This window comes from Sceloporus undulatus, chromosome 2, assembly GCF_019175285.1.
Source record: "Sceloporus undulatus isolate JIND9_A2432 ecotype Alabama chromosome 2, SceUnd_v1.1, whole genome shotgun sequence".
NCBI lineage: Eukaryota > Metazoa > Chordata > Lepidosauria > Squamata > Phrynosomatidae > Sceloporus > Sceloporus undulatus.
This window is the reverse complement of record NC_056523.1, coordinates 129,015,367-129,038,482: the sequence shown is the minus strand read 5'-3', so window position 1 is coordinate 129,038,482 and position 23,116 is coordinate 129,015,367. Positions and strand designations below refer to the sequence as shown.

General features: G+C 43.0%; 1 protein-coding gene across 1 annotated transcript in view; it reads right to left on the bottom strand.

Annotated features, from left to right (window-relative positions):
- The window catches only part of LOC121920406 (TBC1 domain family member 24-like), a 29,344-nt gene extending 16,681 nt beyond the window's left edge, over positions 1-12,663 (bottom strand). The window contains exons 1-3 of the mRNA XM_042447543.1: positions 12,525-12,663; positions 9,102-9,230; positions 353-1,367 (exon numbers count right to left, since the gene is read on the bottom strand). Coding sequence (XP_042303477.1) covers positions 353-1,367; positions 9,102-9,230; positions 12,525-12,663 — 1,283 coding nt within the window. The remainder of the gene's footprint in view (positions 1-352; positions 1,368-9,101; positions 9,231-12,524) is intronic.
- Between the last annotated feature and the right edge of the window lie 10,453 nt (positions 12,664-23,116).

The window sequence follows — 23,116 nt, the reverse complement described above, 5'->3', positions numbered from 1 at the left end:
ATCTATCTATCTAATTTAAATGCTGCTTTTGTGTCTGAGTGGGACCCATGGTGGCTAAAATAAAATGAACTAAAATGCAATAATAAAATATTATTGCAATTCATCACATCACATCAAAACAGGATAAAACTTAAAAATATAGCACCCCCCATAAGAGCCTCCCTATAAGGAACTACACATGAAAGGCCTGCTTGAACAAAAAAGTCTTTGCCTGCTGGCAAAAAGAAGAGGGGCAGCTTGGTCTCCCATGGAAGGGAATTCCAGAAAGTAGGAGCAGCTACATTTTGCTTGTCAGTTTTTTTAGCAGATAACATGGCATGCCTAAAGGGGGAGAAAATGCAGTTCTTGTTACCTGTGTTGCACCATGGTAACTCCCTTTTCCACAAGCGCCTTCCTGTTAGCCATCTGAAGGAGCCAGATTTCTTTGCGAGAGAAAAGCCGGATCCCGAATGCCTTCTCTAGAAGCTTTTCAGCAGTCAGGTGCTCATGAATATCCCACATGAAAGCCTGCAGGCTCCCCTTGATGTCAGCCACTTCCAGTCCTTTTGAAGCCACAGAGAGCTGGTATTGCTTCAGCAGGGCCAGAGCGATTCGGTAGAGGACTTTTTGTCCCTCCAGAAGGTATACATCAAAAATACGGATGACATAATCAAATGGAAGGTCACCAAAGAGCCATACCAGCCACTCAGAATATACCTCAAAGATGTTGTCTGATGAGCTCGCTATCAGACGGTGGGCAGCTGGGCAATGTTTGTTAGCTAGGTCCCCAAAGGTCATGCATGAGGCCTCATAAGTAAGGAAAGAGTAGTCTATGTAGGAGGTGTGAGGGGCTTTGCAGTAGAGGAGCCGGCAGGTATTCTCAAAGCACTGGGCTTCATTGTGGCTGTAATGGAGCAGCAGGGCAGTCACAGCTGGAAGCAAGGGACAATAGGTGATGTCTGGGTACAGGCTGGAAATACAGATGAGTATCTTTTTCACAGCACACACCCCTTTGTCAGTGAGACAGTATTCTGGCATGATGCTTCCTGCCAGGAATTCAGGTATGGGTTCAACACTCTCACTCTGGTTTCCAAACAACTTGCTGGCAACATCCTTGTAGACGGTGGCATCGGGGGTCATGAGTCGACAAGGTAGGTCCTGGATAATGTGCTGGTAAGCTTCTGCCCGTAGAGCATGACTTCTAGCCCAACATCCTTCTCTTGCCAGTTTCTTTAGCTCTTTTGTGGACTTGCCATGGAGCTGTTCTCGAGAATCCTGCTTTTCATTCCATTTGGGAATCTTGTTGTGATTTACAAATTCACAGCAGCCTTGACAGGAGGTTGAGGCACTGTTCCACAGCTCAACCTTGGGGATTATAGATGTATTGGCTGTATATAAAACAAAGACATTGTATACAATGCATCGTTTGAGTCTTTCTGGATCTTATTACATTACAACCACTCCCACAACTATGTAACTATGCTTTATACACTGAGTCCATGTTATCATTCTGCACTGCATCTGAACAAGTGAGTTTATATACGTGAAAGCTCATGCTAAAATAAAAACCAGTTAGTCTTAAAGGTGTTGCTACATACTTTCTTTCCATCCCCTTCCACTCCATTTTTCTTTTTTATGTATACAGTATGATTTATTTCATCATTTGACAATTGACTTGATTCTGCCTGACAGCTGTGTTTTTTAAGTGTTAGTGTTTCTAATCATCATCTCATGATTAGCACTCTCAAATAATAGTTAAAATCAAAAACAACTAAAACGCATGTGCAATATCCTTGCAAAGTTTCCCTTTGTGTAGCCTTCTGGGTCTTTGTGGATGGCTTCATTGGTGTTTATCACACGGAGCTTTTTGGAGATTTTGGAGCTCAGATCCCAGGTGACTACGGGTCCAATGCTGCAAATTCACATTATAACGTGAATGTGTTATCAGATGCGATTCCTTTCTATGGGAGTTCCTTCCGTGTCACTTCCGCAGTGATTCCAAAGTGACCCCTCATTTTGGTGAAATTGAAAAAAAAAGTGAATTCACAGAATTCGCTTTCAAACTCACTTCGATTTCACTTTGAATTGGTCTGGTGTGGAAAATCACTCCAATGTCGTCCCCCTTGGGCCCCCTGTGTCCTGCTCCTTCATCCCCCTCCTCCTCTTTCATGTCATTTTGTCCTCTCTGTCACCCTGCCACCCATCCCATCACCCCCTGCCTGCTCCTTCAGTCTGATCCTAGCCCTAGTGACCCCCTGCGACCTATCCCATCATCCCCTGACTGCTCCTTCAGCCTGATGAAGAATGACAGCTAAGGAGGGGGCAGGGAAGGAGGACAGCATCCAGACACCCACTGAGCATGTGCAAGGGTCCCAATCCGCATGGTATGTACCAGTGTGGTAATACAATGTGCACTTACTCCTCTTTGTGTAAATCCGCATCTCGTGACTTGCCTTGGATTCGATTTCCCCTCGATTCGGAAGGACAATGGAAGGGCAACCAGGTGTGATAAAACATTCACATTACGACATCAATTTGCATAGCTGAACCAGGAGTCACCCCGGATCTGAGCTGCAAAAAGCCCCATGTGGTATACCTCATCCTTTATTTAAAGCCATTGTATCTCTTCTCCATTAGAAAGATAACACATTTAAGAACTTTCAGGCATGGAGAGTTTAAATCCATAAACACCATATTCAGTAGATAAATAATAGGTTTTCTCCCATTACAATAGCTGAATAGTTAGTGCTGAGGCTGAGATTGAATGGGTATGATTTGCCTGGTTCTGCAGGTAGGCAGAAATAGCAGTTGTTTGTGTCATTGGTTTGGAGCTGATAAGAGTTCAAAGCTGTTTCCTGAGCATCTCTTATAACAGCTGCAAGTTAAATTGTACTAACACTTAGCATTCAGTCAACACCTGTCAACATTATAGCATTGTTATATTGTACTGTAGAGAAGTGATGCTACAGAAATAGAAAGATCAGAGTACAACTACTGGAGTCAGTGATCTGACACTGAAAAAGAGTCTGTTTGTGGTCCATGACAGTCAAATGTAAAAATCATCTGGAAGTTGTTTCATAGTTTAAGGTTGAAGATGGAATTTCAGTCTGAGAGATATTGGTCCCAAACACACTGCAGAAATAATCCAGTTTGTGACCGCTTTTAACTGCCCTGGCTCAATGATAGGATATTCTGGGAACTGTAGTGTTGTGAGACATTTAGCTTTCTCTGTCCAAGAGAGCTCTGGTGCTACAATAAACTACAGTTCCCAGGATTCCCTAGAACTGAGCCAGGGCAGTTAAAGCAGTCTCAAACTGGATTATTTCTACAGTGTGTTTTGGACCATTGATAACTAAAAATAGGTTTTATTGCTACTGGGATTTGTAGTCTCCTCTTGCTCCTCCTCCTCCATTTATACTTTGTGTTTATTTATGTTCACCGGGGGGGGGGGGGGGGGCAGTGACAAAATAAGTGCATTGGCCCCCAGACAAGAATTCTGCCTCCCCAAATGAAATTTCCTTCAGTCCCCAATTTTTTAGACTGCAGAGAGTGAGACACTGAAAACCACCGACACCCAAAACTCTTGTATTTGCCTTGTTTAGATTACCTTGGTACCTCCCGCCCCCCGCTCTTTTGGATGCCTAAGCTTATTTCCAAATGCTCAACTGAAAATTTAAGTTACTGCAATGCTAGAAATTTGAGGACTGAAGGAAAATCTCATGTGGGATGGAATTCTTATTAGGAGGCAATATTCTCATTGTGCTACCGCTCATAGCTACATCCTTGCATCTTGTTTTTTCTCCAAACCTGGGACTCAAGGCAGTTTACAAATTACAGCTAATATAACACAGACTCTATTTGTATAGGCAAAATAAAACAGCCTCCCCCCGGCCTCTAGGCCGAGAGACCAGACGATGCATGACCCAAAATCCAGTTCTGGTGCAAACTGGAACAGCGATATATTGCTCGTAAAACATATTAAAATAACTTCCTGTTTGCTCTGGATCTTTCTGGAAGATCCAGAGCCCACTGTTCTGATGCTGGGCAGCTGTTTAAAACAGATCCCACTGTACCTCCCAGATTGTCCGCCACTGCCACATGTTGCTCACTCTGAGGTCAAAATGAGCCCCCCCCCCAGCCATGTGATTGACACTGGGTGCCTTATTCTGATCTCAGAGTACAGCAGTGCACTCCTTCAGTGGTTGCACGAAGAGGCACAGTGGGACATGTGTACAAACAGCCACCCAGCGTTGGAAAGAAGGGTTGAGGTAATGGGAAGAGCAGGGCAACTCTGAGGCCAGGATACTCAGGGATGACCCTGGTGTATCTCAGCAACAGGACCACAGTTGTTCTTGTTAACTGCTCTCGAGTCAACTCTGACTCATGGCAACCCATGATCCAACTCTGAGTCATGGATGTGATATCTTCGAGACCCCCTATCCTCCTCTGCTGTTTGTTGTTGTTGTTAATTGCCCCTGAGTTGACCCTGACCCATGGTGAGCCTGTGGATGAGACATCTCCAAGACCCACTATCCTCCATTGTTTTGCTTATTTTTTGCAAATCCAGGCCTGTGACCTCTCTGACTGAGTCTCTTCATTTGGCATACCATTTTCCCCTCTACTTCCCTCTACCTTTCCTAGCATCATTGTCATTTCTAATGAATTGTGCCTTCTCATGATTGGCCAAAGTAAGACAGCCTCAGTTTGACAATCTTGATTTCCAAGGAGATTTCAGTTTTGCTCTGCTCAAAGACCCATTTGTTTGTCTTCTTGGCTGTTCACAATATCCTCAGCACTCTTCTCCAGCACCAAATTTTAAATAAGTTGATTTTCTTCCTATCCACTTTCTTCATTTCCAGCTTTTACATCCACACATGGTGATAGGGAATACATTGGCTTGGATGATTCTAACTTTAGTATTTGGTTATATATCTTTACTCTTTAGGATCTTGTCTAGTTCTTTCATAGATTCCTTTCCATTCCTAGTCTTCTTCCGATTTCTTGACTGCAGTCTCGATTATGATCAATGTTTGTTCCTAGGTATTTATTATTTTGATTTACTCAAATTCTAGGTTGAATTTATGTAGTTCCTCTGTGGTCATGGTTTTTGTTTTCTTTATGTGCAGCACTAAGCTTGACTTTGCACCTTCTTCTTTGACCTTCCTTAGTAATTATTCCAAGTCTGTGATGGTTTTTGCTAATAGTATGGTGTCATCTGCATATCTTATATTATTAATATTTTATCCTTCTATATTCACTCCTCCTTCTACTGAGCCCAAGCCTGCTCTTCCTATGATATTTTCTGCATACAAGTTGAACAGATAGGGTGATAGAATGCATCCTTGGCTCGACTCTTTTGCTGAATGGAAACCATTCAGTTTCTCCATATTTCTGTTCTAACAATGGCCTCTTCTCCTGAGTACAGATTTCTCATCAGGACTATCAGATGTGGTAGTGCTCCCATGACCTTAAGAGCCACCCATAGCTTTTTGTGAGCTATGCAATCATAAGCTTTGCTACAGTCTATAAAGCACATGCTGATCCCCCCCAAAAAAATCTCTTTGTACATTCCAATAGCCATCATATGTTTGCAAATGTACCACAGTATTGATGCCTAAAGTATCATCTTATGTTAATGTTCCTCTATATATGGAAATCTTTTTTTATAGAACATCCGTCAGAATTTGAAAAGGTGATATACTTCAACGAATTAGAAAATTACAGCTGGGGATTTGGAGGAGAAGAGGTGATGTAAAGGATACACAGCTGTAAACTGACAAAAGATGAAGTTGCTTGTAGACTTATTCTATGAATTTAATGCAGGCTCTGCTGTAAGAGTGTCAGTTTGTAAATACAACAAATATTATAAGACACCATGAATCTTCCAGATGGTTTGTGCATTTAATTGTCACTTGATCTTTTTATTTCCCCCCCCCCCCCCCGGCACTGAGTTATTGCAGCTGACATCCATGTTTGTATTCTGACATTTCTATTTCTGTTGTATCTTTGCAGTACAAATTAATAACATAACACTTCTATATACTGTTGGACAACAGGTGTTAAGAGAATGCTACATGTTAATACAGTTTTAACTTACAAGCTCTTGCAAAGGATTTGAGGAAAACAGATTTTGACTCTTGTCAACTCCAGACCTACAAAAGCACATGTTGATCTGTGATTTCTCCCACTCATGGAAAGAAAACTAACCTCCACAGTGCTACCCCACAACTTCTCATCTGTGGAGAGGGGGAAGAACATAAGAATATGGAAATCAGTAAACTGTGAGGAAGAAAGAGAAGAGGAAAAAAGGACAAGACCTGGAAAAGCAAGGAAGCACAGGTCTTAAGTGGTTAAACTCTTAATAGCAGTGGTTCCTATGTGCCACAAGATAAGCCATGAGGGAATTTTTGGGAAGTAAAATGTCATTCAGGCTGCAGATTGGATAAAGTGTGAAAGAGAAAGGGTGCTGAGATAGATAAAAGGCTTGGGATCCCATGACCCAAATGCCTCCTCCATTTCCTCCTACAAAAGTAAATGGGCTAGGCAGCTGCATTTTACTTTAACACTGACAATGGAACATTAATAATGAAAAAATATTTTTAAAAATTGAAAGGTCAAAAAAACTCTTTTTCAAATGTCAAGAAATGGTGTCAAGAAAGATTCCTGGACTGAAAAGATTCTTCACAGTTTGGGACTTATTCTGTACAAAATTTACAAAAAATTCTGTGCAGAAAGCTGTTTTCTCTGCAAATCAACTACATGCAAATTTTGTGCAGCATAAGTCTTGAATTGTGAACAAGCTTCAAAAACCATACAGTTTTTGAAGGCTATTCTTAATTCGGGACTGTATGGTTTTTGAAGACTTTCTTGCAGCGCAAAGAAAAATTACTCACTGCTGGCTTGACTGAGGCCCAGCCTGCAGTTCCCAGCAAGTGCCCCAACTGCCTTGGGTTAGCCTCTAAACTGGGCAATATAACTGGGACTACTCTGGGCTTTACCAGTTACAGCATACTGAAAAGAGCAAGGAGATCCCACAGACCATCTGAAAGTGAAGGAGAGGGAGTTTGTCTGCTGCTCAGTGACTGCACATCCTATCTGCTACCTCTTCTTTCACCCAGGGACTCCTTCACCACCAATGGGCCTTATCACACGAGGAGTTTTGCAGCTCAAGTCCGGAGTCACTGCGGGTCCAGCCATGCATATTCACGTTATAACATGATGCATTATCAGACATGATTGCTTTCTATGGGGGGTTGTTCCGAGGCAGATCCAAAGTCAATTCGGAGTGACTCCATTTCTGTGAATTCGGTAACAAGCGAATTCACAAAAATTGTTTCCAAGCTCACTTCGATTTCACTTCAAATTGGTCTGGTGTGGAAGATCACCTTGATCTCGCCCCCAGTGACCCCCTGCGACCTGTCCCATCATCCCCTGCCTGCTCCTTCACCAGGATCTCGCCCCAGGGACTCCCTGCCACCTGTCCCATCATCCCCTGCCTGCTCCTTCAACCCAGTCTCACCCCCAGTGACCCTCTGCCACTTGTCCCACCATTCCCTTCCTGCTCCTTCACCACGATCTCGCCCCAGGGAATCCCTGCCACCTGTCCCATCATCCCCTGCCTTCTCCTTCATCCCGATCTCACCCCAGTGACCCCCTGCCCTTGGCCTATCATTCCCTGCCTGCTGCTTCACCCCGATCTCACCCCCAGTGACCCCCTGCGATCTGTCCCATCATCCCTTGCCTGCTCCTTTACCCTGATCTCACCCTCTCTGCCACCCGTCCCATCATTCCCTGCCTCCTCCTTCACCCTGATGAAGGATGACAGCGTTCAGAGCCCCACTGAGCATGCACAAGGGTGCCAATTTGAATAGTTGAATCCCTCTGGTGTAGTAATACTATGTGCACTTGCTCCGCTTTGCCCAAGTAGAGACCACAATTTCATTCCTCAGGTATGATAATATATCACATGAATTGCCTTGGATCTGAAGTGACTCTGCTCCTCCCTCACTTCGAATTGGAGCTCCTGTTTCACGGGTGATGAGGTCCAATGAGAAAACTGTCTCTTGGCAAGACTGAGGCCACACCAGCAGTTCCCACCAAGTGTCCAGCTGCCTTGGGTTAGCCCCTGGGCTGAGGTCCCTAGGGAGCGATGTGAGGGTGGGGGTTTGTGTCCCTCTTGCCTCTTTGATAAACAGAGTAATGAACTGACCAGTCCTGTGGGGAGGGGAGATATACATCCAGCAAAAGGAGAGAGGTAATGGTATTCAGGGAACAGCTACTGAAGTTTTACATGGTATTGGGAGATATAGAAATGGGAGACAGTGGCACCATACTGGGAGCACAGTTTATGATAGGGTATTAGTCACCTCAAAGCTGTCTCCCATCCCAAATAATCTGGATAGCCAAGACAGCAACCCTCCTGGGTTGAAAATGCTGCTGCTGAATGCCAGGTAAGTGAGTGGCAAAACAACTGCCATCCAGGACCTCATCCTGGATGAACATGCTGACCTGGCAGGTATTACAGAGACCTCATTGGATGAGGCTGGGGCAGGGGTTAATTTCTCTCAGCTTTACCTACCAGGATTCTCTGTGCAGCAGCAAGCAAGACCTGGGGGCGGGGAGGTGGGTTTGCAGTGGTCTATGGCGATACTATCCCCCTGACCAGACGTCCTATCCCTCAGTCTGCAGGGCTTGAGTAAGTTTATTTAAAGATGGGCAGCTGAGACAGATAGGGATTCAGTTGATGTACTGTCCACCCTGCTGCACAACAGTCTCCCTGCCTAGCTAGGGTGGTCTCGGGGGTGGTGTTGGAGTCTCCATGGCTTATATTGCTGGGGGACTTCAACATCCATGCTGAGGCTACCCTGTTGGGAGTAGTTCAGGACTTCATAGACTTTCATGACAACCATGAGGCTGCCCCAAGTGGTATCTGCGCTACTCCTGCTGTTGGGCACACTCTAGAGCAGGCCTGTAGAACATATGGCCTGGGGGCCACATGCGGCCTGCCAAAGAATTTCTGGTGGGCTGTGAGGATATGGAATGATCTGAAGGCTCCTCTGCTACTTGGCCTTCTTTTGAAGAGAAGGCCAGGCAGCAGAGGAGGAGGATGGGCAAAAGCTTACCGAGCAAGGCTCCTCCACCATCTGGCTTTCTCCTGAGGATGAGGCCAGGTGGCGGTGGCAGAGGAGGAGATGGGCCAATACTTGCCCGACAAGGCTCCTCTGTTGCTTGGCTTTCTCCTAACGAGAAGGCTGGGTGGAGGATGAGGATGGGTGAACACTCGCAATGCTTCGCCACTGCTCTTCTTTCTCTTGAGGAAAGGGCCATGCAAAGGAGAAGGAGACATGAGGATTATCAGTTTGTTGAAAGGTGAGAGACAGCCCATGTGACACACAGATTTCCATCCTTCTGCACAGAGGAATAGCTTGCTGGCACAGGAGACCTGGCTGCAGTCTGCCACCCTCACTCTGGTTGACCATAAGGCAAATCCTACAGGCATGTACCTCTAATATAGTATCACATTTACTGGTAGGCTCGAGGAGCACAATTCTACTCTAAAACAAGATTTATGTTCCCCATGCACCCTGCTTTCATATACAAATATGTCTGCAGTTTTTTTGTTTGTTTGTTTTTTTACTACTGAAGTCCACTGAAAAGCAACAGCAGGTATATGGGAGTACACATTGCCCATCCCTTCTGAAAGCACAAGTTATAGTCTGCTCAAAGCCTCCTTCAAATTGAAAAGGTAATGGTCTTGTTTAATCTGCAGTTAAATGTTAGCTCCCCCTGCAGGAAAATATACGATAATGCTGAAAATAGCTGCATAGTTGTGGCTTCTTTAAACTTGTATTCTTGTGGATGAGAGATGCTGGAGGACTTTTTAGAATGACATAAAATAGATAAATCTAGCTCAAATAAATCTAGCCCTCCCCTCCCTCCTTCCAACTGTCATCTTCTGGCCTGGGAGGGAGTGAAAGAACAGGCCCAATGCCATCGGGCCCCGGCCTCGATTAAAAAAAAGAGCCCTCCCTCCAGTCCATCTGCCTTGGTCCAGGCCTCAGAGGGAGAGAAGGATGCTGGACCTGATCCCCTCCCTCCCTCACCATTCCCTTCTCCTTTTGTGTCATGTCTTTTTAGATTGTAAGCCTGAGGGCAGGGAAGCATCTGTTATCCCCTCTGTTGTAAGCTGCCAGGATTCCTGGTGATTGGGTGGCATATAAATAAATCCTATTATTATTAGTAGTATTGTTATTAAATAGCACTATGTTCAACAGCATATGCATTTCTGCAATTTAGGATTTGCCTAGACAGAATAGGCTAAATTTGGATATGTAGTACATACAGCAAAAAGTCCCCTGCTTATTCCGTATTGCCACAGTTCATCTGTATTCAGAAAGAGTGGCCAGGTCAACTAAAATTGCTACAGTGCAACATAGCATTCTCTGTTCAGACCTCCATGCTTGGGGTGGGGGGAGAGAATCTCTCAGCCAGCATGAATGTTGTAGTTCAACCTCCCCCCCCCCCCCAACTTGAATGTGGTGTAACCGACTGAGTTACCATAAACATTTTCATTTTGAAGCATGCTGGAATCGAAACATTCTATAAATGCTTGCATGCTTCGCTGTTCTCCTGATTACCCCACACAACTCTCATACCACTGAGTGCTAACCAAGGGATTTGTGCATTTGTCACTTGCTATTCTTCAGTTCCCCCCAGCACTGAATTACTGCAGCTATTGCAGCAAAAACTGAGTCTTACAGCATCACAAAAGATTAACAAATGCATCATGGCACAACGAAGTGAAGGATTTTAAACAGTGAATTCAAAGGAAATTAAGAGCAGAAAATACAAATATTTATGACAACCTTATTAAAATCACCAATTTTTCTTCCTGATACTTCCATAATGTGGCACCTTCGAGATGGGCAGAGTTTGATGTGATTTATAGTCCAACACATCTGGAGGGCAATAGGTTGTGGGAGGCTGTTGTTGTGAGCATGAAGTTTAGTGGGAATTTCATGCCAAAGTTTGTCTCAATAACAAGTGAAATTCTACTCAGCAAATACCCAGATATACAAGAGGAAACAGTCAATTAAAGACTCTTCAACTTAGCAAAATTACTTTGAGGACTAGAGTTCCCATAATCCTTCCATCATTATGGCCAATAATACAACAAAAGAATACTTCTTCCAAGTTCTGTTTTTATTTTCAAATCTAGATTTCGATCAGAAAAAACATACAATATTTCCCCTCACCATTCCATTCATGCTTCACAAAATACGGTAATAAGTTCCATGCTTGTGGCAAGCATCAAATATGAGTGATGCTGAAACACTCTTCATTAGAATTCAGTAGTGAATAGACGTGGCATGACCCAGTACATTATGCTTGTTATATGGATCTCAGTTCATTTGTGCAACCAGTCACATCTTCCACATAAATGCTCCCTTCTAGCACCCATACACCCCTTTCATCTATTTTACACCACTTGTGCTTTGGCATTTCTACACAGCCTTTCCTCAAACTATAAAACTATTCACTCATTCATTCAATAGCCCTGCAAGTTAAGTTACGTTTCTTGCTTTCTGAATGGTATTGGTTCACATGTTTTACATATACCCATAAATACAGTGTGTGTGTGTGTGTGAGAGAGAGAGAGAGAGAGAGAGAGAGAAGTGTTATAAATATACAGATGTGTAAAACCTGTATTAATCTGCCAAATGTATTTGGAAACCCAAGTATTCCTAGTGCCAGAAAGCTAGCATCATTTTTTGAAGCTTCACATGGACTTTTGTCATTTTGTGGAGGGACTCTGGGGTTACTCATTTTAAGGCAGAAGGTAGTTCCTCAACATTTATTACATACCTGTTGCCATCCTAGCCCAGAGAAGAAGTGAGAAATGGGGCTTCCTCCAGCAAAACACAAAACTCTGCTATGCACAATATCTAATACTGTATACTGTTCAGATTAACTGCTTTCTAAGAGGGTAGAATAAATCCAACCCAGTGAGTAGCTGGTCACCCATACTGCTCAAGCCATCGTCTGACAAATAAGAACAGTCTGGTAAAACCTATCCTGTGCATGCTTACTTGGGAGTAAGTGACACCAAACACATGGAGGGGCACTTCTAAGTAAGCATTTTTACTTGTACAAAACCTTATATTTATGGATGTTTTGGTGACAATGGATTGGAAAATTCATCAGACATCTCCCTGTAATTACCTGCAAGTAGCCTAAATGCTCTAAAGGCACCAAATCTTTGGAAGCTAAACCGGGTCAAAACTGAACAGGGTCAGAACTGGCAAAACCACTTCTGGATATTCCTTACCTAAGAAAACCCTATGAAATTCATGAGGTCAACAGACCATTTGAAGGCACTTGCAAACATGCAAAATTAGTAATAGCCTGCCTGCCGATGCCAAAGGATTCCCACCTTATAAACAGTTCCAGGGGCATTGGAGTGCTCTCATGTGCTCCTTTGTGATCTGAAAAGCTTAATTAGCAATTGGACTTGTGGCTGTTCACCTACAAGATACAAGTCTTACCTCGGGAACATTTCAAGTTGCTTTCCTGTACCTCATCCATGATGGGATTTGTTCTTTCACTTGCTCCTGCTTTCTCCAAAGAGAAACCAGCCGTGGGGGCCCCAGCTGGGCTGGTATAACTCAGCCCAATCTGAAGCATCTTGTTCTTGCTTGAGTGACCTGGCTCAAGTTCTGCTCCCGTTCCTAATTTATTGGGCTGAAGAGGAGAGGAGGCCTCCTTTGCAGATAGCTCCTCCCTGAAGGAGATAACCTATTTGGTGTAAACATTAGTAAAAAAGAAGAAAAAAACCCTTCTCCCTACCAATCCGCTCACCCATGCCGACTGCACCTCTCTGACAAGCTGGATGTAAATAAGTAAGATATTGATCAAAATATCAACAGGGCCATTAAAAAGGTTCATTTGTTTTTCCAAGGGTAAACTTTATTTTCTCACAACGTCACAAGAAAACCAGTCCCATGTGTACTAGAAAACACACATACATGGAAGAGGAAGGAGTGGGTGTGTTGGGACATAGGTGAGGTGTGTGTGCATCTGGATTTCTATCCTTCAGATGATCTTGAAGCAATGGAACATAAACATAGAGCAGAGCTCACAAACTGCTTCCCTCTGGTTCTTTTGTTTTGCTAGAAGACAGAAATAGAATCATGTGAAAAGTGAATGCCAAGTCTTTAAGTGACAAAGCTGTGAGATTCAGTGTTTCAAAACAAGAAGGCAAGCTGCTATAAACATATTTCAGGGTAGAACTTTTCCTTAATGGGGCATGTGCTTACAGGTAATTTGAAGCTGGGTGCACGTCAGCTGTCATTTCGTTATTTGGTGTATGGTAAGTGACCAATGGGGTCCCACAGGGTTCTGTCCTGGGCCCAGTGCTTTATCAACGACTTGGATGACAGAATTGGGAGCATACTTATCAAATTTGCAGATGACACCAAATTAGGAGGAGTAGCTAACACTCCAGAGGACAGGATCAACATTCAAGATGACCTGAATAGACTAGAAAGTTGGGCCACAGCTAACAAAATGAACTTCAACAGGGAGAAATGCAAGGTACTGCACTTGGGGTGGAAAAATAAAATGCACAGATATAGGATGGGAGACACATGGCTGAACGAGACTACGTGTGAAAGGGATCTGGGAGTCCAAGTAGACCACAAGCTGAACATGAGTGAACAGTGTGATGCGGCAGCTAAAAAGGCCAATGCAATTTTAGGCTGCATCAGTAAGAGTATCGTATCTAGATCAAGGGAAGTAATAGTGCCACTCTATTCTGCTTTGGTCAGGCCCCACCTGGAATATTGTGTCCAGTTCTGGGTGCCACAATTAAAAAAGGATGTTGAAAAACTGGAATGTGTCCAAAGGAGGGCAAGTAAAATGGTGAAAGGTCTAGAAACCATGTCCTATGAGGAACGACTTAAGGAGCTGGGGATGTTTAGCCTGGAGAAGAGAATGTTAAGAGGTGATATGTTAGCCCTGTTTAAATACTTGAAGGGATGCCATACTGAGGAGGGAGCTGACTTGTTTTCACTTGCTCCAGAGACTAGGACCCGGAGCAATGGATGCAAGCTACAAGAAAAGAGATTCCACCTCAACATTAGGAAGAACTTCCTGACAGTAAGGGCTGTCCGACAGTGGAACAAACTCCCTCGGAGTGTAGTGGAGTCTTCTTCTTTGGAGGTCTTTAAACAGAGGCTGGATGGCCACCTGTTGGGGATGATTTGATTTGGATTTCCTGCATGGCAGGGGGTTGGACTGGATGGCCCTTGCGGTCTCTTCCAACTCTATGATTCTATGATTCTATGATTCTAGCTTTGTCTAAGATATTAAAGCAAGCACTGAAGGGACTGAAACATTTGCACTGGGAATAGATACAGGGGTGTAAGTTTGGCTTTAGTCAGTGTATTATTTATTATTTAAGATATGTCTCTATTGCTGCCCAGCCCACAAGAGCTCCCAAAGCACTGGACAAATAAAAGTGATTTCAAAAAATCAAAGATAAAAACATTTAAAAAACACATTAAAATGCTTTCTAAAAGCATTTAAAAACTGCCCCAAAATGCAGTTTTAAAAATTAGAACAATTTCAAGCACTGAAGGTGATGCATAACAATACTATGTTAGGCTGCCCATCTGTTATCATCCAGCCTGGGAGGGAGTGAAAAGGCCTGGCCTTGATTAAGAAATCCATCTGCCTTGGTCCAGGCCTCAGAGGGAGAGAAGAAATGCTGGACCTGATCCCCTTCCCCACCACCATTCTCTTCTCCCTTTGTGTCATGTCTTTTTAGATGGTAAGCCTGAGGGCAGGGAATAGTCTAATTAAAAAGATTGTACTGTATGTACAGTGCTGTGTAAATTTACAGCACTATATAAATAAAGCTTAATAATAATACCAATAATAATAATAAGTTCAAAGTTGATGGGGCCAACCTAACTTCTTCCACAGATGAGACCATGCTACAGAAAAAAAAAAGCCCTGTTAGCCGCCGATCTAACTTCATGAGGTGCTGGGATACACACACCACAGGACCTCCTCTGAGGATCTCAACTTTTGGGCAGGCTGGTATAGAAGGCCTTTCAGATATTCAGTTAATTAATAAGACAATATAATTCAGTTCAGTACACTGGTATTTGGTATTTCCATTTTCAGAGGACCATCATGAGATCTGGATGCAAACACTTGGTTTGAGAAATTGGTTCCTCTTTTGTTGTTAACTGTCCTCAGACTGACTCATAGTGACCCTGAGAATGAGGCATCTCCTAGGCCCCCTGTCTTGGACTGCTGTACTCAGGCCCTGTAAATTCTTCCACTGTTTACTTTTTCCTGAGCCTATTGGGAAGGACAAGATTCTCCCCACCATTTCCAAATAAATTATTGAGTACATTAAATGAGTGCAAACTATTTTTGCACTCTGAACTCACTATGTAGCTGTGGAAGTAAAGACAAATTAGGTAAGTAGGGGAAGGAAACGGTAGTTTTTATGTGCTTAATATGTTTAGTAGATTACATTAACATTGATCATACAATTCAAACCAATAATTATCTTTAAAATAGATCTTTCTACCGTCTGTATACTGATTCTACTTGATTCTTCCTGTCAATGCTTATCTTCATACATTCAAATCATTAGCAAATCATTATACACTTTTTATTCTTTGAATCCCTGTGTATATACATTTCCCCAGTTCTGATTTAAATAATCTATTAAAAGGTTCTAGTCCTTCATGAAACTTGCCAGAGATCCTTCTCTGATTTGACAGGCTAGCTTGTCCATTTCATCCAGGTCATACATCTTAAGTAGCCAATCTTCTTGAGGTGGTTTTGTAGTAGACTTGCCATAACCCGGTGGGGGGCGTGCATTTCCCGTTTTTGGACTGTTCTGCACGGTCACGGTATGGTTTGACGTTTCTCCCGGGTCTTCCCCCCCCCTCGTTCCTGGGCTTTGTTACGGTGCCTTGGCTGCTCTTGCCTTGGCTGCTCTTTGTTACTGTGCCTTGGCTGCCTGTCGGGCTCTCTCTGTCGGAGGCTGGAGCTCCTCCTATTGGCTGGCAGGCTGGCCAATAGCGGAACAGTCCTTTCCCTGCTTCAGGAGACTTCCTGCGGCCATGTGGGCCGGCCAGGGACTGAGGCGGTGGGCAGCAGCAGCAACAGGAGGAGAGGACCAAAGCGGCTGGGGGAGGAGGGAATGTTTTTGGCATCCCTCAGGGCCTGACTGACTCACACTGAGGGATGCTGAAAACGTTCGGCATCCCTCCCCTCCCCCAGCCCCTTGGGGAGGGCAAGTGAGCTCTGCCCCAAGGCCCCCAGCCAAAGGTAGGGTTGCCTAAAAACATGCAGCAGCAGGGAGGGAGGGAGATGGCATCTCTTGAAGCCAAGCTCCAGCAATTCATTGCGTTGTTGTTGTTGTTGTTGTTGTTGTTTGCCTTCAAGTCCTTTTGTACCAAGGCAACCCTATCCTGGGATTTTCTTGGTCCGCTCCTTCTCCTCCTCCTTTCTCCTTCTTTTCCCGCTTCTCTTCTTCCTCGTCCTCATCCTCGTCCTCCCGGGGTGTGTGTGTGTGTGTGTGTGTGCTGTAGTGTGGAGGGCTTTCTGGGGCTTGCCTTGGGTGGGTGGCGCTGCCTTCCACCCCTGGCTAGAGGAGGCCCAGAGCCCTCCCGTCTGTTGGGGCCCTGCTCTCCCCCCCCCCCACTTTGCCCCAAGATGGCTCCCTCCAACAAGACCCCTGGGGAAGCTCTTCCCAAGTGTCGGGCACCTCCTGTCTTGTCATTTCATCATCAGGTGGTTTTAGTGGCAAGCTTTGCCATTGCCTTCCTCTGAGGCTGAGACAGTGTGACTTGGGTGTGTGCGAGTGTGTGTGTGTGTGCATGTGCCTTCAAGGGGTTTTCTTGGGAGGTTTGTTCAGAGAGGGTTTACCTTTGTCTTCTTCTGAGGCTGAGAGTGTGTGACTATCTCAAAGGTTTTCAGAGGGGGTTTGCTTTCCCCTTCCCTTAAGACTGAGAGAGTGTGACTAGCCCAGTGGGGTGTATTAATGTCCAAGCAAGGGATTGCACCCTGGGCCTCCTCCACCAATGCTGCACTTTCTGAGATGCATTTAACCTCAGAGGTGATCCAAAATCTCCATGTCTTTGAATTCAGTTTTATTATTATTTGAAAGAAAGAAGTTGGCAGCATGACCTTTCCTAAAGCCTGCTTCCTCAGATGCATTTAGTCTCACAGGTGATCCAAAATCTCTGTCTTTGAATTGTATTCTTCTTCTTCTTCTTCTTCTTCTTCTTATTATTATTATTATTATTATTATCTGAAAGAAGTTGGCAGCATGAGCTTTCCTAAAGCCTACTTCCTCAGATGCATTTAGTTTCACAGATGCAACAAGATCTCTATAACGTAAGGATTTATATTAACGGTTTTTTTAAAATGTTAATATTTTTAGCTTTTAGTTGGTTATGGCCTCCATTTTTATTGAATGCCCCACTTTTTGGGTAAATTTTGTCCAGCATTTGACCTACACTTTGGTCTAAATATTGTCCTAGAAATTTTGGGTTGGCATTGTGATTTTATGATTTTCGTTTGATGTAACTGTTATGGATTATTTTATGGAACCCACCTTGATCCATAAGAGAGGTGGGATAATAATTATAATTATATTTTCCCTACATTTTCCCCAGTTTGGTGATAGAGAATTATGGCAACCCTACCCCAAAGGAGCTGCACGAGTCACGTCATCGACACACACCCCATGTAAACAGTGGTGTGCCAAGATGGTGCCCGCAGTGCGCAGTAGGACTTGAGACATTAAAAAACATAGGGGCCCCAAATGTACTTTCTGCCCCAGGGCCCCTAAAGTCCTAGCTACGGGCCTGGAGTCAGTTTGCAAAGGGACCTATTATTGTTGTTGTTGTTATTATTATGCAAAGACCTAGCTGTGTGAGTCAGTTTGCAAAGGGACCTTCCATGATTATCAATATTATTATTATTATTATTATTAGCATGCAAAGAGCTAGCTGTGTGAGTCAGTTTGCAAATGCCCAAATGTGCTTCGTGTGTGTTTTGGAATGTGGGAGGGGGGTTGGCCAGAAAGGGAAGTACATTTCTGCCATCTGTCTAGGAATAATGCCAAAATGTCCTCCATTTTGATCATGCCTAAGAAACATGCATTTATATTAACATTTTAAAAAAATCATCAATTTTTTCGCATGTCCTCCATTTTGTATAAAACGTGTCCTACATTTGAAAATATTCTCCTACATTTGTCCTACATTTGTCCTACATTTGTCCCGGTTTGGAGGTCCTGACTTATGGCAACCCTATTTTGTAGCCTTTCTGCTTCTTTCAGTTTTTGCACATAGATGCGTCTGGCCGCTGTCACATTGGAACATTTTTAAAGCAGCTGAAAAAAGTGGGATGACAATCAATCAAGACTGTCCCTGCCAAATCAGGACAGTTGGAAAATATGCCATCTTCCTGACCTTAATACAATATTCTCCCTACAAATATTCATACAACAGAGCGGAAAACCATGACCTAGTATGCTCTTATTCTTTTAACAGAGCTCAATCTTGCGTTTAAGCTGAGTAGTATTTAATACTGTCATTTGTTTAATTATCCATCGACATATATATTTTTTTACAGATCAGAAGTAGGTAGCACATGGTCTTCCAGATACTATGAGTTGCAGACCTCATGTTCCTTCACCACTGGCTGTGCTGGTCAGGATGCATGTGAATTGCACTGCAGTCCAACAATATCTAAAGGGCCACATATTACCAACCACTGCTACAGATCAGACTGCCTTTGAAAAGCACAGCAGCAAAGACCAGTTGCTGTTATTGTTTAAAACTGGCACCTGTTACAAACAAATGGCTCAAAACAATTAAATTATTTCCCTCTCAGTTTTGTCTGCCCTCCTTACTTTAAATTGGTATTACTGTATTAGGACATACACAGCTTGATCCTCTCCATGTTTATTCAGACATAAGTATGCCTGATCAAGTGTACAAAGAAAGTTTACAACAAGTATATTCATTCTAGCATATGCCTCACATATATATGTAGAGGATTCTGGGCAACTAGAAGCAAGCCAAATGGAAATGGAGAAAAGGCACTAATTAAAGAATTGTGAGCAAGAGATCACTCTTTCGTGAGATTTTAATGGGAAGAAAATGAAATATGCAGAGGCCCCATTCCCTCCAGATGAGGAATGCAGCTGAACAGAATGAATGTTTCATGATAACTTCATGTCAAATGTGCAAAGAGAACAACATCCTCTTCACCCACTTTCCTAAAGGGTTCTGAAAAAGTGAAGAGGCAACAGGAAACCATGAGAGACCAACTTTATTAAAGTGGACTTGACAACTCAGCATCTCCCAACTTGGCACCCTCCAAATCTTTCTGTTGTCCTCAGAAAGAATGAGTCCTGTGGGTCCAACAAATCCGGAGGGCAATAGGTTGGGAAAAGCTGTAATACAGGAGCATTACAGGAGAATCTCTCGCCCTTCAGGTATGGCTAGTCTACAGCTCTCATCAGCCCTAGCCTGGTGCAGTATCATGGAAGTTGTACTTCAAAAACATCTGGAGTAGCGCTTAGAAAGTTACTTTCAAGAATGACTATAATAATACAATATATGATATGATATCATGATATGATGAAGCTGTTCATAGCTGAGCAATGGGAGGGAAAGAACAGTGTTCTCTGCTCAGTATGTTCCCAGTTACTAGAAAGTTCTCTGCTCTGGAGGGCCAAACATTCCTCACTTGTTGCAATAGATGCTTCTGGCACTAGCAGAGCAATAGAATCTGCATCCAAGGTCTACATGTCTTTTATGGGGACATTCAAAAGACATCTTGTGGATAACACTTTTGAGATTTAGGCCTATCGCCTGAACAGGCCCAATAGCTGAACTCAGGTTTTTCAATTATAGATGCATTATAGATATTCTTGGCTATCTTATTATATTTTTAAGCATTACATTACACCTCATCTGCAGTGGCATGATTGTGTGATGCAACATTTAGAGCAGGAATGGGCAGACATCAGATTCTTGACATGATGACATCTTGGGTTTTTTTTACTTAGAACTTCAAGATAATTCACTATATAGAATCAGACTCAAAAACACGCCCCTAGAATTAAAGCATGCTGAGTTCAGTGATTTGTTCTGTGTATCAGACCTGAAGGCAGCTCGCAGTCCTTCTACATAGGTAACTGCCTTCCTTGACTGAGTTCAGCAGTAAAACTTAGAGGAGGGTATAACGATTCAGAGTTTGTATTTGTTTCCATATTAAGAGTCAGGAATCTTTACCAGTCTATTGGAGATCACCCAAAGGTGTGTCATTTATTTATTTGTATTTGTCTAATTTACACATATATTTATATTTATTTAATTTATTTATTTCCCACCTTTCTCTCAGCATGGGACTCAAAGCAGCTTACAACCATTTAAAAACACAGTAAAGCTTAAAAAAACCTATGAATACAAAAATTAAAACAACATTAAAATGGATTATTTAAAAAAACAAATTAAAAATACAAGTTAAAAGCAATTTTAAAAACACATTTAAATCATAATAAGGAACATCACACTTCAGTCTAAAATGTTGGGTAAGCTGATCTGTGCTCAAATCTCCATTCTGGCACAAATCTCATTTGTTGACCTGTCCTTGGGCCCATCAGTCTCTTTCTCTGCTCTCCATATCTCACAAGGGTTATTGTTGGGTTATAGAGGGAAATCACATATGCCTTGAATTCTTTGGCAGGAAGGGCAGGATAATAATAAGAGTCTATAAAAATATTGCTCAGGATAGAGTCACTGGGAATTACTAATATGATATTTATTTGGATAAGCTTGGATGTGTCACAATTTCTCAATGCATGAGAGTAATAAAGATTGATGCATCTTGAGATGTAATTCTTTAACAAGAAGGCACCATGGATTTTTTTCCTCACCTAATAAAGGTTGATGTTGCCATTGTTGCTGCCAAGTGAACCAAAACTTGTTCTGGATTCATCTGTCTCTCATAGAGCCTGATGACTGACCTGCTCTTTATTTACAAAAAAGAAATCATTTTGCTCTCTAGAAACCTCCATGGAGAGAAATATAGAGGAAAAGCATGATTATTTTGCCATCTCAGGAGGCAAGTGCCAAGGAGAAAGACTGATTGAATAATTATAATGTGGAGGATTAAGGGATCCAGAAATACTCTTTGCCAAACAGCTCCTTGCCAAAGCTGGTAAAAGAAACTGTGATCATCTACCATGTTATGAGAACAAAGAAAATTTTTATATCAGCCTCCTGTGACAACATCCTGAATGTCTCACTGTGGGTAATTGCTGTTTATGAATACACAGAGGAATAACTACATGTCAGTTATGAAGACAAGACATGTGGCAGAGGAACTGAGCAAAGCACATGGAGCCTGTTGGAATGATGAATTAGACTGGTGGGCTGGATTGTCAAACAGGAAGGTCTCTTTGAATTATGCTAGGCTGGGGTTCTGTGTTCCCACCTCCATCTCATTCTCATTCATCCTAGCCATCTTGGTCAGGGATGAGGCACGATGAGAGCAGTAGTCCATTAATATCTCAAGCATAGGCTGACCATGCTACAGTTTTAAATGGGACAGTATCATTTTTTTTCCATATTTCCATCCCATCCCATCGTTTTAGTATAAATGTCAATTTTGTCCTGTTTTCAAGAAAAGTAACCTGTTACATTGTGAAAATGGTTTGAAGATCCCTGTTTGAAAATTATGGCTGTAAAAAAAACCTGTGTCATGGACTTTGAGAGGTTGATAAGGTGTTGAAAGACCGAAATTTGCTGTATAAGATTACTTCATTGGAGAACTGTTCATGGTACAATTATGGTGAAATATAGTGCCCCTCTAGATCTACCTAAATTTTTGTATCAGTTCTATCACTGAAGAATAATTGTTAGGTTAATATGTTCATGTAATAAACTTTTGGTATTGTCTTACTTTTTCATGAATACAGAATATTATATAACCCCGTCCCATTTTTGCCATCCCAATATCCCATTTTTGTCTCAGGAAAATATGGTCAACCTACTGAAGGTTCAAAGGTTTCAGTCCACTGAAGTAACCTGTGCTCAGTCACAAAACCATTAGGTCTAACCTGCCTGGTGCTGTAGGTCAGGCTATAGGAATTCTCTTTGACTTCTTGCCCATTAACCTCTGGAGTCCCTTAGGGTCCCCCCCCCATGCTATTTAACATAGGGAGAGGTTGTCTGAAGATTTGTGTCAGGTGTCACTACTGTGCTTATGATACCCACCTCTATTAGCCCTTTCCACCTAATTCTAAGGAAAATCTTTCCATCCTAAACTAGTGACTGGTCTGAATGAGGGCAAATAAATTAAAGCTCAATCCAGAGTCAGTCAAATGACATATCTGGGAACAGGAAATGCATCTTTGCTATGGAGATTACATTCCCTCTGAAGATGCAGTTTCACAGTCTGGGTGTTCTCAGCCCTGAGTTCAGCCATGAGCCAAGAGCTAGGTTTCAGTGGTGACCAGGAGTGCATTTGCACATTTAGAGCTATTGTGTCAACTGCGCCCATTCCTGGAGATGTCTGATTTAGCTACAATAACACATACAGTGATTACATCCTGTTTAGATTACTATAACATGCTATACATGGGGCTGCCTTTGAAAAGTGACCAGAAACTTCAGATGGTTCAAAAAATGGCTGCCAAACTGTTAACTAGGCCTGGATACAGGGAGCACAACTACTCTCTTGTTGCAACAGCTCCCACTGGATGCCAGTTCATTTCCAGGGTGGGATATAAATGAATAATAATATCAGACAATGTCAGATTCTAGTTCACATCAGCCTTTGTCATCAGGAATGAGTGGAGAAGTAATTATTAAATACTTAGAGAGCCATAGGTACTTTACAGGCCGCCCAAAAGGGTGGTCTGCTGCTGCCCTTGTTTGCTGCGTGAGGGAGCTGCAGCGGACAAACCGCGCGGCTCCCCCGCACATTAAAAAGAAGCCACAAAAAGTGGCTTCTTTTTCCAAGGTGATTGTGATGCCGCAAGGTGCCAATGGCGCCCTTGCAGTGTCACAAGGGCGCTGAGACGTGC